General features: G+C 37.2%; 1 protein-coding gene across 2 annotated transcripts in view; it reads right to left on the reverse strand.

Annotated features, from left to right (window-relative positions):
- The window catches only part of EPC2 (enhancer of polycomb homolog 2 (Drosophila)), a 118,669-nt gene extending 105,430 nt beyond the window's left edge, over positions 1-13,239 (reverse strand). The window contains exon 1 of one of the 2 annotated variants that reach the window (XM_008587762.1): positions 13,061-13,239. In XM_008587762.1, the coding sequence (XP_008585984.1) occupies positions 13,061-13,213 (153 nt within the window). In that variant the 5' untranslated portion in view covers positions 13,214-13,239. The remainder of the gene's footprint in view (positions 1-13,060) is intronic. The other variant, XM_008587763.1, reaches the window with a different exon arrangement.

Raw genomic sequence — 13,239 nt, forward strand, 5'->3', positions numbered from 1 at the left:
TAACAAAATAGAACTGAAAAAGGAAAACACATAAGTACAGCTGATCCTCATTACTTGCAAATTCCCATATTTGCAAATTCGCCTACTCGCTAAATTTTATTTGTGACACTAAAACTCACAGCACTTTCACAGTCATTCATAGATACATGGAGAGCACTGAAAAATTTGAGTCAACGAACACATACATTTCCAGCTGAGGTCAAACAAGGCAACACTCTGACTTACTGTTACAACTCTCATTCCATGTTCTATTTAATATCATCTTTTTCATTGTTTTTCATGGGTGATTTCACGATTTAAAGGGGCCCCCAAGTGTAGTGCTATAGTGTGATCTAGTGTTCCCAAGCACAAGAAGGCTGTGATGTACCTTAGGGAGAAAATACATGTGTTATATAAATTTTGTTCAGACATTAGTTACAGTACTGCTGGCTATGAGTTCAATGCCTACAAATCACCAATATATATTAAATAAGATTTTTTAAAAAGAAACACACATAAAACAAAGTTGTGTATTGATCAGTTGATAAAACTGTTGTGATCAGAAGCTTGAAGGAACCTAACCCTGTATTTCCTCTAGGCGCAACGGTTCAGCGTTCAATAATTCTGTGCTCGTGGTGTCTTTACAGACCATAACTCTCTGGAATAATGAAAATTGTATTAATGTGTGTGTGTGTGTCTGTCAAAGTGCACTTTACTTAGATTACACATACACACAACGAGTCACAAAGAAGTTTGTAAGCCAATGAATTAAAGCGCAAGGAAAGGAAACCATGAAAGGAGTGTTAAAATGATAAGGCAGAAGGCATGGATAATGAGCACACCACCAATCCCTTTTTTCTACCTAGACAAATCAATCCCACTGAATCAGAATCACTCAAATTGTGATTTGGTTGGTAGATATAGGATAAAGATTACATATGTGTTTTATATAAGCATTCCAGATATTCTGAAGTGTAGCCAAGATAAGAATCACTATTCTATCTCTTAAATTGGTGGTTCTCAAAGTTCGTCCCTAGACAGCATCAGGATCACTTGGGAACTTCTTAAAAATCCAATCCTTAGGCTCAATACTAGACTTACTAAATCAGACATTCTGGGGATGAGGCCCCATGATATCTTTTCTAACAAGCTCTCCAAAGTGATTATGATGCATGCTAAAGTCTGAGAATCACTGACCTAAATCTTTTGATGTTCCTTTTGGGGATATTCTGAAAGCCTTGATGAACTCTGCTAAGGCAGCTGAGCTATTTCAAATAAAGCTGAGGGATAACTCCTACTGACCAAGCTCTTATAATACATAGGCCATCTCCTTCCAAGTGCTTTCTTTATGGAAAGTGGCCCTTGTGCTTTAACCCAAAATGTGTAAAATCTATGCATTACTTGTGTAATAATCAAGCAGTACTGTTTCTCTAGGTCATCCTCCACAGTTTCTTTTTGCCAGAATTCTTTTAATAGTTACTGTTTATAATACAATTTTGTCCTAAAAAGTCAATCTATACTAGAGCACAAAAAAATTATTTCAACCCTCTTAACTCTACTGGGTATCACATACTTCCCTCTATCAAAGTCACAATATGTGTCTAAAGAAAACTCATGGCTTTCTGGCACACAGAAATCATTTCAACACTAATTTGGAAAAATTAATTCAATAGTATATTACCGTCAGTTAGCTGTTACATGAATTCACATATACTGTGGTCCAAATCATGTCCCTCATGACATAAATTTCCACAGTATCACTTTTATCTTCCACGTTAACAGATTACACCTCATATGGAGTTGCTTGAAGACAGGTACATCTTATTCCCTTCTGTGTCTAAAGCACAGAACAGGGGCTATTTACTGAATGAATAAACAAACAACTACAGTGAAACTTAGTGTAGTCTGTATGAAATATTGGCTTGCCAATACAACTGAAATAAGATGACTTTCTTCTAAAAACTACCCTATTGTTGCTCTTCTGACCCAAGTTGCTACCTGAGGCCATAAATAAATGTTAGAGAAAATATACAAATAAGTCACTTAATACGTTAATCTGACTTTAATATTCTTAAATAAAAGAATAAACAAAAATTGTATGCACAATGCAGGGCTTTACTGACAAGCAAATTCCCATATGGGAATGACAGGTTAAGGTTTTGCTATCCAAACTCCAAACAAACCAAGAGAAAATTTAACATCGAAATTATCTAACTTTATAATCTAGTTTAAGAAACTAACTTTAAGGTAATATATATTTTGCCAATTTACTAAGTAAAAAGGTTTTGTCTAGAAATTTTTTAGAATATACACACACACACACAAACACAACTGCTAATAGTAGCTGCCTCTGGAGAGTGTTTCTGGACCAGAGGAAGGACACTTACTTTTTATGTACATCCTTTGGTGCAGTTAAATTTTCATCTTTACATCATGTGGATACATTATCTATAAATTTTAAAAAGCTAGCAGAAGATGTCTGAAATATGAAAAAAGACAATTTTTTGTCTTTATCTCCTTTATAGTGATGGAAATAAAATCTGCTGCCTGCCTATATTGTTTGGGACAAGGATGACATAGGAATGAGATTGCCATTTAGGCCATGGAAAGTCTCCTGAGGAGTTCTGAACCTCAACTCATAGATCCCCAAAACATCCTTAGAATGAAAGAACTGAGGGGTCCATGAACTTGGATGAGAAAATAATCATTTATTCAATTTCACTAACTTCTAACAAATTTAACATTTCCTTCAATTACTAATGTAGGCAACAGGCCACAGCGGTATTAGCAGTATCTGTGACTAGCAGTACCAACAGAAATCCTAGATCTTTTCATAGTACATTATTACAGTGGTTGCACTTGTCAAAATGTTATTTACATTCTTAACAACTCCAAATTTAAGATAATGAGATCCACCTCGAGATCCTGTTTTAATGTTAATAAAGCACATATATTAAAAACTTTTTGATAACTGTATATTGATAGCTATATTTTAAAATAATTGGTTTATTTGATTTTATTTTATGCATTTAAGACGTCATTCTCAGAAGTTTCATCACACTGTCAAAAGAGTCAAGAAGCCCTAGATAATGGTTCTCAAATCAGGTGCAATAGCCCATATCTGGAAATTGAGGGAAGAAGCATTTTGGGGTTATTCCAACTAGAAAGCTACCAGAAATTAATGAACAGGGGATAAATGTGATAAACTCTTTTTTTTGTCTGTGACAGTCCCATACAACCAACTACAAATCACATGCTAATAGTGCCCCATCTGAGTGTTAAGACACATTTCAAGAATCAAATAAATGGCATGACAACATTCATCAGTACCAAAATTTCCAAACACGTAAGTATTCATCCTAGAGTCCACTGGCGTATTAGAATGTCTCTCTTCATTTGTCTCTCCAGTGTGTACGACCCACTGAACAGATTTTCATCACTTAACTCCCCCCCCAATGACTAACTAATCTGTCTAATTTGAAAATAAAATCAATTCTGAAAAACAAATACAATATTTAACTATCAACTACTCAGGACCCAATTATTACTCTGAGGATTACCTGAAGATTTAGTTTTCTTATTCTCTAATTTTCAAGGACTTTAATTTTTTAAATCAATTTGATTATTAACTGCTCTGCCAGGAAACAGAGATATGTGGGTACTTCAAAAAGTTCATGGAAAAACAGATTTTAAAGATAATACAAATCTTTCCACAAACTTTTGCAGTACCATCATACACATATTAATTTGCTAATTCTTGACAGCTGTAAAAATATATATATTTAATTGGCCCAAGAAAAAATGTGAAGCTATATCACAGAATAATGCATGGGGATGCTCTATATATTTTACTCTTCCATACTTCTTCATATATGTTATCCTACATAATTAAAAATTGTTAATAATAAAATGTTGCCTGTACAAGGCACTGACTTGTCTTTACAAAAAATTTCACCTTTAAAACTATACTTTGAAATACTTCTCATTAAACAGATGAAGAAACAGGGCTTACTGAGGTTAAGTAATCTACCTTGCCCACTGGGGAAGTGGCAGAGGCTAGGATTAGCACCTAAGTCACAATTTCAAAGTTCCAACAACTTCATCAAATTAACAGTACAAATGAGTGCTGCTTGTCAACAACAGCCTCATGTCCCATCCCCTCAGCCCCCCAAATAGGAAGAAAGACAGCTGGGAAGCAAAGATATGAGTTAGAGAGCTGACAGGCTGATTCTTCCACTCGGCATTCCTCTGACTTCACAGCAATACTAGCTGACGGGAAAAAAGAAACCTAAAAGTATGTGGATATAAAGAAATGGTGCTGAGGAGATTGTAGAAGTGACTGCTATATTCCTCTGCAGTATTATTCCCATAAGGAACAGTTGTGCATGATGCAGTAGGCAAAATGAAGTTCTGTTCCATTTAAATAGCACAGACAAGGCAAATAATCAAGAATCGACTTTAAGACAAAATCAAATAATCATGATGGACCTTCTGCTGTCTACATTGGTCTCCTTCGTGGTTCACTACAATCAGCCTCATGCTGATTCCTACATTCCTCCTCATGCTGTCCCTACACACCCACTACGCTGTTTGTACTTCAACTCTACTTAAAACTAAATGAAGATGCAGAGCTGTATGCTTAGTGATACACCCAAACTCCACCCAAGTGGCCAGGGGCATTATCAATGCCTGTATTACAAATTTTCTATCATTTAAGATAAAAAGTGATATAACTCCCTAGTTGCTATCTTGCCTGCCTTAGACACTGAGTAAAACAAAGACCCAATACCTTCCTTTAGGTATCTAGTCTAGCTGGGAAAATAAGGTGTCTACTCACTCTCTCATGCACGCACTGTCACTCTCTCATACATACATAATATTCACACACACTCAAGTGAGAGACATGAGCACCTTCCTTTAGGTATCTAGTCTAGCTGGGAAAATAAGGTGTCTACTCACTCTCTCATGCACGCACTGTCACTCTCTCATACACGCACTGTCACTCTCTCATACATACATAATATTCACACACACTCAAGTGAGAGACATGAGATATTAGAAAACTGAAATAAACTCAAGTGGTATGCACTAAAAGTACTTCTAAATATCAGAACACTTACAACAATGAGTAAGAGTAGTAAAGATAATGAAAGAAAATTTCTTGAAAGCAGGGGAAGTGATTATATACAAAACATACCCAGAGTGGATTGCTCTACTGATCTCTAGGAAAAATTAGTATCACATACTGGAAAATTGATTCTCATTAAAAAACAAACAAACAAACAAACAAAAGAATGCTAAGTCAAATTGACAGAATCTCAGTAGTATTAAAGAGTTAACCCTTACTTATTAATATCTTCCTAATATTTAGTGTCACATTTGTTAGTTCTTTTCATCCAATTAACATTCTGGACTATACGCTCAGTAGAGAGACATGCGGATTTGCATATGCAAGTAATTCTTAGAACCAAAGCTCCTTTAAAAGTCACTCAGTACAATTCTATTTCACAAATGAGGAAAATAAGGCCAGAAAGGTTAAATAATTTCTTAAAGGTCACACACAACTCATCCTATACTACTTAGAAAATTCGTAAGCGTGAAGAGTTTGCTTTCTTTAAATGGACTTTGGACACTTCTTTTATAGTCCTTAATTCAAATTTCATTTAAAAATGTGTTATATACAAAACATTCTAATCTCATTAAAACACCTTACAAATGTATGGTTGTAAACACACACTAAGTATACAAATTCAACTGGAGACAAACCATAGATTAAAACAATTTAACTTCTAAGTTTTTTGGGTAGCTAAGTTTTTTTGCAGGGGGAATGGCTGGGCGGTAAGGGGATCTAAACCCTTGATCTTGGTGTTATCGGTACCAAGTAAGCAAACTGGCCAGTCCTAAATTCCTAACTTTTGATCATGTTATACACCCATTAATAGCAGACCTCTCAGAGCAGCTCCTTGGAAGTTGCCCTTAGGAACATATGTATACTAACTTCCCCTGTGCCTTGACTGGCAGACTTAGAAGGAGATAACTGATACAAGCCAGACCATAATCCTCTCTATCTCAAGAATCTGCAATTTTTTTTTTTTCTTCCTTTTTTGTCTTTTTTTACTGACCGGTGACGGGATCGCAACCCTCGGTGTCGCGCCCGTACCGGGGACCGGCAACGGGATCACAACTCTCGGTGTTGTGCCCGCACCATGCTCAGCCAGTCTGCAATTTTTAACTGAGAAATGTAACAATGATGTTAATAATAGCTAATATTTATGGAATGCCTACTGCATGCCACAAACTGTTCCAAGCACATTACAATTTATCCTCCCAACAACCCCATGAGATTTTATAGATGATGTTAACCTGCCCAAGAACTCAAACCTATATATATAGTCTGGCTCCAGAACATGCACTTAAGTACTACGCTATACTGTTTCTCAAAAGATTGGGAATTGTTAGAGTTGAGTGTTATCAATGTCACTTGCTGCTGAAGGGCCTACAGCTGCCCTGATTCGTGGCCTTCCAAAGACCTAAAGACCTGACTATTTAACCCTTCCTTGGAGCCTGTGAGACAGCCTCCAGGATCCTTAAAGTAGCCAGATTTGGTTTCTGTTACTTGAAATCAACCTAATCATCCCACTTGTCAAGTATTTATAAACTTGTCAAGTATTTATAAGGCCTTATTTTTAAAGAACTGATACAGATGAAATCTAAACTTACACCACAGATAGATCGGCCCTTTAATTTTTTTTTTTAAAGAAATGTGTTTACAAAGGGGAGTCATCAGTTTTTTTCATAATGTCATTCCCTTAGGCAAAGACTCCTCCTTGCCTATAAGATAATAAATGATAGAACAGTAAAGGTATAATGGACCTTAGATATCATCTAGTTCTCAATCCACTCATTTTACAGATGAAACAGTACAATGTTGAGGCTCAATCGGCCTGGAGTCAATTAGCTACATGGCCTGAGTTCAAATCCTGACTCTACCATGTTCTATTCTAGGTAGGTAATCTTGGGCAAGTTACTTCGCTTCTAAAGCCTCAATTTCTTCCTCTGGAAAGAGATGATAATAGCACTCACTACTCACCCTACTGTTATGATGAGCTCTAAACCATCTACTGAGTTTATCAAAGTGCTTGGCACATGCTCAACATACCAACTAACACACACTCAATAAATGTTAATAATAAGGAACTGAGATTCAGAAAAGGTAGGCAATTTCCCAAATTATGGTCACACAATGTCAGAACAAGAACCAGAAACAGACTCATGCTGCAATGATCTTTCTTGTACATCACCTTAAAAACTCCTGGGCCTAACATTCAAAACCATCTATAATCTGGTATAATTCTACCTCTTTTTCAACCTAATCTCCACCCCAATTTTTATTCATTCATTCACCAAATTTATTTAGTGCCTTAACACTTTCTAGCACTGAAGATATAGCAGGGAACAAAGGAAAGAGGAGAAAAAAAGTAAAATATGTCTGTATATCCAAAAGAAAGGAAAGAGCTAAAAGAATGATACAGTCAGCAGTGACAGAGTGCTATCCTTCAGAAGTTTCTATCAGCAGGGGAAGAAGGATAGGCAAAGATAAATAGAGAACACATAACGTGAAAGAACCTTCCTTTAGTCTAGTTAACATCCACAGAACTGGCTTTAAATATTCCTGCAACTCAAGTATTTGTTTCAACGTACACCGTACAACCAAACCTGAAAGCCCAAATCCGTGCGTCTCTCTCCAAGAAGCCATCTCTATACAGTCCAGTAAATTTTCTTTGACTCCTCTGAACTGAATTGATATTTAACTTTTTCTAATGCTCTTTTGATGTCTGTCAGGTTAACTTAACCCAGTAGTTTTTGCTAACTTTCCACATACATGTTTCTGACCTTTGTGACTCATTTAAGTTCCATGATATCAAGGTCTATATCTTTGTTTAAACCTAACAACACTTCAGCACACAGGCTTACATGTACTTTTGATATACAGACCCCTTTAAATAGTTTCCCAATATCTTATTTAAATAACCTGGCATTTAGATAATACCTGGCATGTCATTTGCTTTTCTTGAAAGAAGAAATGCTTCATGTTTCACAGTATCACAAAACTGCATTTTATATCCTCTCTAGAACCTCTCTATTATGAAACAAGAAATATATTATTACCAAAAGTAATTTTGAAAAGGCATTAAGACTGAATATATTTCTACTCTATCACTCAAAATATCACTTAAAATATTAAGATAATGGCAAAAAATAGGCACCACATGAGGGGAGATAGGGCAATTCAAGTCAGTCATGATCTTTTTCTTTAAAAATAAGCTGAATCACATGATTAATGTGGACACTGGTTCATTCTGATATAAAGAAATATCTCACAAATCTACGTACACCTACCAGAGTTACTTAACATAAGATAAAGACTAATATTGCAACCATACCTATGTGTAAAAAAAATTCTGTATTTAAAGAGGCCTCTAACTCAAGAGAAAAAAAAATAGTATTTAGGTATACACAGTACCAAAATAAGCAACCAAAGAGAATTCTTGGAAGAACTTGCCAAATTCTGCTAATGAATTTTATATATATATATAATTATATATATACACACACACACACACATATACATACATGTACAGAAAGAGAGAGGGGAGGGAGAAGGAGGAGAGAAAGGGGGGCAGAAAAAGAGTACACACACACACACATATAAATACATGTACAGAAAGAGAGAGGGGAGGGAGAAGGAGGAGAGAAAGGGGGGCAGAAAAAGAGAAGGGAGACTCAAAAACATAGCTCTTGATACAGGAAAAGAAACAGAAGCTCATTCAACACCTTACAAACATTTATCAAGCATATTTACTGGGACAGGCTCAATTCCAGGCATTTGAAATATATTATTGAACAAAAAAATCAACAATCCTTGCTCTTAACAGAGATTATATTCTAGCAGGAGAAAAATCTAAACTGTAGAATAGTTCCCCACAATTTCTTATATGCTTAAGATAACATAAACACTCATATAAAAATAATGGTGCCAATACAGGGAGAAACAAAGTTAATGGACTGCTAAGAAAAAAGAGAAAATCTGAAAAGCCTAGAGCAGAAAGAGTTAAGTGATGGAAAAAACTACACTTCTTAAGTCCAGCCAAACCAATATCTTTTAAAGTTCCCAAAATTATAAAAAGTAAAATACTGTTTACAAAAACTACAATGAACTTAATAATAGTTCAGATGATAATTTGGGGTTCTGTAAGCACCCTGGATATGAGATCAGTCTTTTGTGACATTAAAGGCAAGGGTTTGAATTCTAGCCCTGCCCATTACCAGCAATAAGACCTTTCAGCTTCTTCATCTATAAAATAGAAACGGTAATATTTCACAGGGCTGTTACTAGAATTAAATGGTAACCAAAAACTGGAAACAACCCAAATATCCAACAACACATGGGTGGATAAATACATTAATTCATTGGAATACTATTCAGCAACAAAAAGGAATAGACTGGTATACACACAAAAAAATGAATGAATCTTAAAGGCATTATGATGAGCAACAGATGCCAGACACAAAAAATATTTATGATTCCATTTATATGAAAGTCTAGAAAAGGCACAACTAACCTATAGTGAAAGAAAACAAATCAGTGGTTGCTTGGAACTAGTGGTGGAGAGGGACTGATTGTAAAGGAGCACAAAGGAACTTGTTCCAATTTTGGGAATGTTCTGTATTTTGTTTCCATGGGTGTATACATATGCCAAAACTCAAACTCTATGCTGTAAACGGATACATTTTATTGTATGTAAATTATACCTCAAAAAAGTTGATTTTAAAAAGGATTAAATAAAATAATATATGGAAAGTCCTTAGCACAGTATCTGGGGCATAAGAAGTATTCAATAAATGGTAGATATTAAAAACATCAATTACCATTATACAACACTCATGGGGAGGTGGCAGAATCACTGATCACCTGATTTTACTGTTTTAGATTATAAATAAACATAAGTTTACAGTATTGACCTAACCAAGTGCAATTAGGAGCAGTACAGAGACCAAGTTACAGGAGGATGTCAACTGGCAGATCTTAGGCAAAAAACAATGAAAATAAAGAAGGGGAAGAAAAGTAAAAGATGGAAGCATATCCAAAAGAAAACAAAAGGCTAAGAGAATGAATGATACAGTCATCAAGAACACAGTGCTACCAATGCCAGAGAACACCTAGTTTACTTCATCTAGGCATTGTCAGAATGTAACTCAAAATTGAGTCAATAACTACATAAACAAAGTCAAACAGTCCAATAGCTACACAGAGAAACAGTTCTTAATTTTATTGGGGTGGGGTGGGGGGCCAGTGGAGCCATCCTTGAAGGCTTCAAAATGGAGTCAAAAGATTTTGCCAATCAAGCAGGAAAGGACAGTTTAGAAATACCAGACAAGAATAATTATAAATACATAAACCAAAGTTGTTGTTTTGGGTTTTTTTAACAAGTCTATGCGATTTAAAAAAAAGTACTTATTGGGCCGAGCCCGTGGCGCACTCGGGAGAGTGCGGTGCTGGGAGCACAGCAGCGCTCCCACCGTGGGTTCGGATCCTATATAGGGATGACCGGTGCGCTCACAGCACTCACTGGCTGAGCGCGGTGCAGCCGGTCTCAAAAAAGGACAAAAAAAAACAAAACACTTATCATGACTAATTAGAACATCTAGATATTGGAAGTTGAAATTAAATACAATTCAAGTGAAACACAAAACATTTGTGAAATTTATATTTTACTGCTACTGAGAACTGTTTATGAAGGCAGAACTTTTTTTTTTAAATGCCTAATTCTGCTTAATAACAGAAGTCCTGTAAATAAGACAAGAAGAACTGAACTGGCTGTCACTCAAGAAAGCACAATTCTTCTAACATTCATGTTAATTAAAAAAGAAAGAAAGAAAGAAAGAAAAACTAACACCCCAATTGGACATTCTGGGAAGCAAGAAACTTTAGACTATAAATCTTAATTTTTGGAATTTGTTTAGTTTAGTTTTGATTTTAAGAATGTCCACCAGCTACATTAAAGAGGCAGAAAGGGCAGAACAAAGAGTAAGAAGTCCTGGGTTTCAACTCTAGTTCTATGAGAATTTGAATTTCTTCTTCCTTAAGAAGCTAAAGCAGCCTACTGAAAAGAATCCAAGCTTAACAATCTAGAATGAAAATCACAAGTTTTACTGAAAAAATTAATACTACAAAATTGTGACAGGGTCAAGCGCTAACATGAAAAAAACTAATCTGTAAATTTTCTTCCTCAATTCAAATACCAAAACATATGTGGCAAATCAATGATCAAATATATTGCTGATTGCAAAAAGTGATATATCTTCTAGGGGTTTACTGTTAATTCCAGAATATGTTTCTTCCTAACTCAAGATGTAAAATAATAGGTAATTACATACAAGTAATTACATACAGTATTGAGACTTTTAAGACTTATAAGTCACCTTTCTTTTGAGGTCAAAACCAGTAAAATAACTAACAAATTCCCAAAGGTGTGTTTTTTAAAGTAGAAAGCAATTAATTCTTGTACATACTATAACTTTCTTAATTACCCTTCCCATGAAAAACTGAGCTAAGTTAGAAACAAATTTTATTTAAAAAACAAAAAATTCTCGCATATATATGACTGAGCTCTAAACCTTAGGTATAAATGCTGGGTTTTAATCTTATCTATTTTTTTAAAACCCAGCTTTTATTTTTTAAATAAATAACATTAAATTAAAAAATTAAAATTTTTTAAATTGGATGTTCATCCTGAACATATTCATTTTCTACTGAAAATGTAAAACTTTCAAGTAATCAAACACCAAAGAGAAATGTGATTAAATCACAGCAGAATGTAGTAATAACAGGGTAACATAATGAGGTCAGAACTCGATCAGCCAATCAAAGGCATAAAAGTATTTCCTGCAATATTAATAGTCAAAAGAGAAAACCAATCACGGAAACCTCGAGCTTTCTTTTGACAGTCGCAGAAGCAAGAGGACCAATCCACACACACCCGAGGTTGACAATAAGGCGGGACCATAGGTTCATTGAAGAAATTCTTGAGGGTGCAGTTACTATGAACTTCGCACGCAAGTAACATCACTCCAGAGGCATAAACACTCTGTCGGGCCAAGTGAAACTCAACCGTATGCAAAATTTAACCCGTCAGGGGGAAAAGCATAATCTTTGCCAAAAGACACCGTATTATCAAAAATACAATTGTCAATTTAGATGCATTAGGTCCTCAACTTCTAAAGGACCACACTCCAATGACAATTCACGGGGGCTCAGCTCAGCGACAGCGCAGCGCCGGCGGCTCGTTCCCGGGCATCCCCAGTTCCTTCCTAACGCTGCGCACTGAGCGGGGGCCGACCCAGCGAGTCTCGCAGACCCCACCCGCCCCGCGCCCCGCATCCCGCGTCCGGCTCGGGGCCGCTGAGCCGACCAGTCGGCTGCTCTCTAACGCTACGTCCAGCCTAGTAGTCTCAGCCCCCGTCCTCCCCCGCCGCAGTGCTGCACCACCTCGTTCCGCTGCACCATCTCGGGCGGGGGAGCGAGGATTATTACCTTGCTAGGAGGAAGATGTTTGTTTGGAAAGCGCTTTACTTTCAATAAATCATTTCAAAAAGCACCCCATGCAAAACTAAATTTAAAAGTGGAAAAAAATATTTCCTAGCCAAAGGATCCCTAGCCATTAATTAACCCCGCGCCGGGGAGGGAAAAAAAAAAAAGGTAAACAGAGGCTGTACGCCAAGTGCGGCCAGCGCATCTCCTGCGCCATTCCCGGCCGCCGCTTACGGCAAGGCCCCCTTACGGCAGCGTAAGCGGCGCTGCGAGCTAATCACAACACTGGGACGCAACAACATGGCGGCCGCGGGCGGGCGCTGCGCCGGCCGAGAGGGTTTACGCTACTCCGCCGGCGTAAGGTTCTACGCGTTGAAGCAGCAGCGGCGCCCTCCAGCGAGCGTAAAGCGCTCTGTGAATGGCGAGGCCCGACTGACAAAGGGGAGGGGGGAGGAGAGAAGGGGGGGTAATAAACACTCGAGTCCCTACCGATTCCTCCTCCTTCTCCATCCCGGTGGGCATCTGGGGCACGGCCCGGTTGATGGAGACGCAGTCGTTGAGATCAGGCATGTCCTTGCCGCGGTAGATGGGCAGCGGTTTGGCGGCGTCCAGCGCCCGCGCTCGGAAGGAGAGTTTACTCATTGTCTCCCCGCCTTACAGGAACAGCC

The sequence above is a fragment of the Galeopterus variegatus genome, unplaced genomic scaffold (assembly GCF_000696425.1).
Source record: "Galeopterus variegatus unplaced genomic scaffold, G_variegatus-3.0.2 Scaffold4529, whole genome shotgun sequence".
NCBI classification, from domain to species: domain Eukaryota; kingdom Metazoa; phylum Chordata; class Mammalia; order Dermoptera; family Cynocephalidae; genus Galeopterus; species Galeopterus variegatus.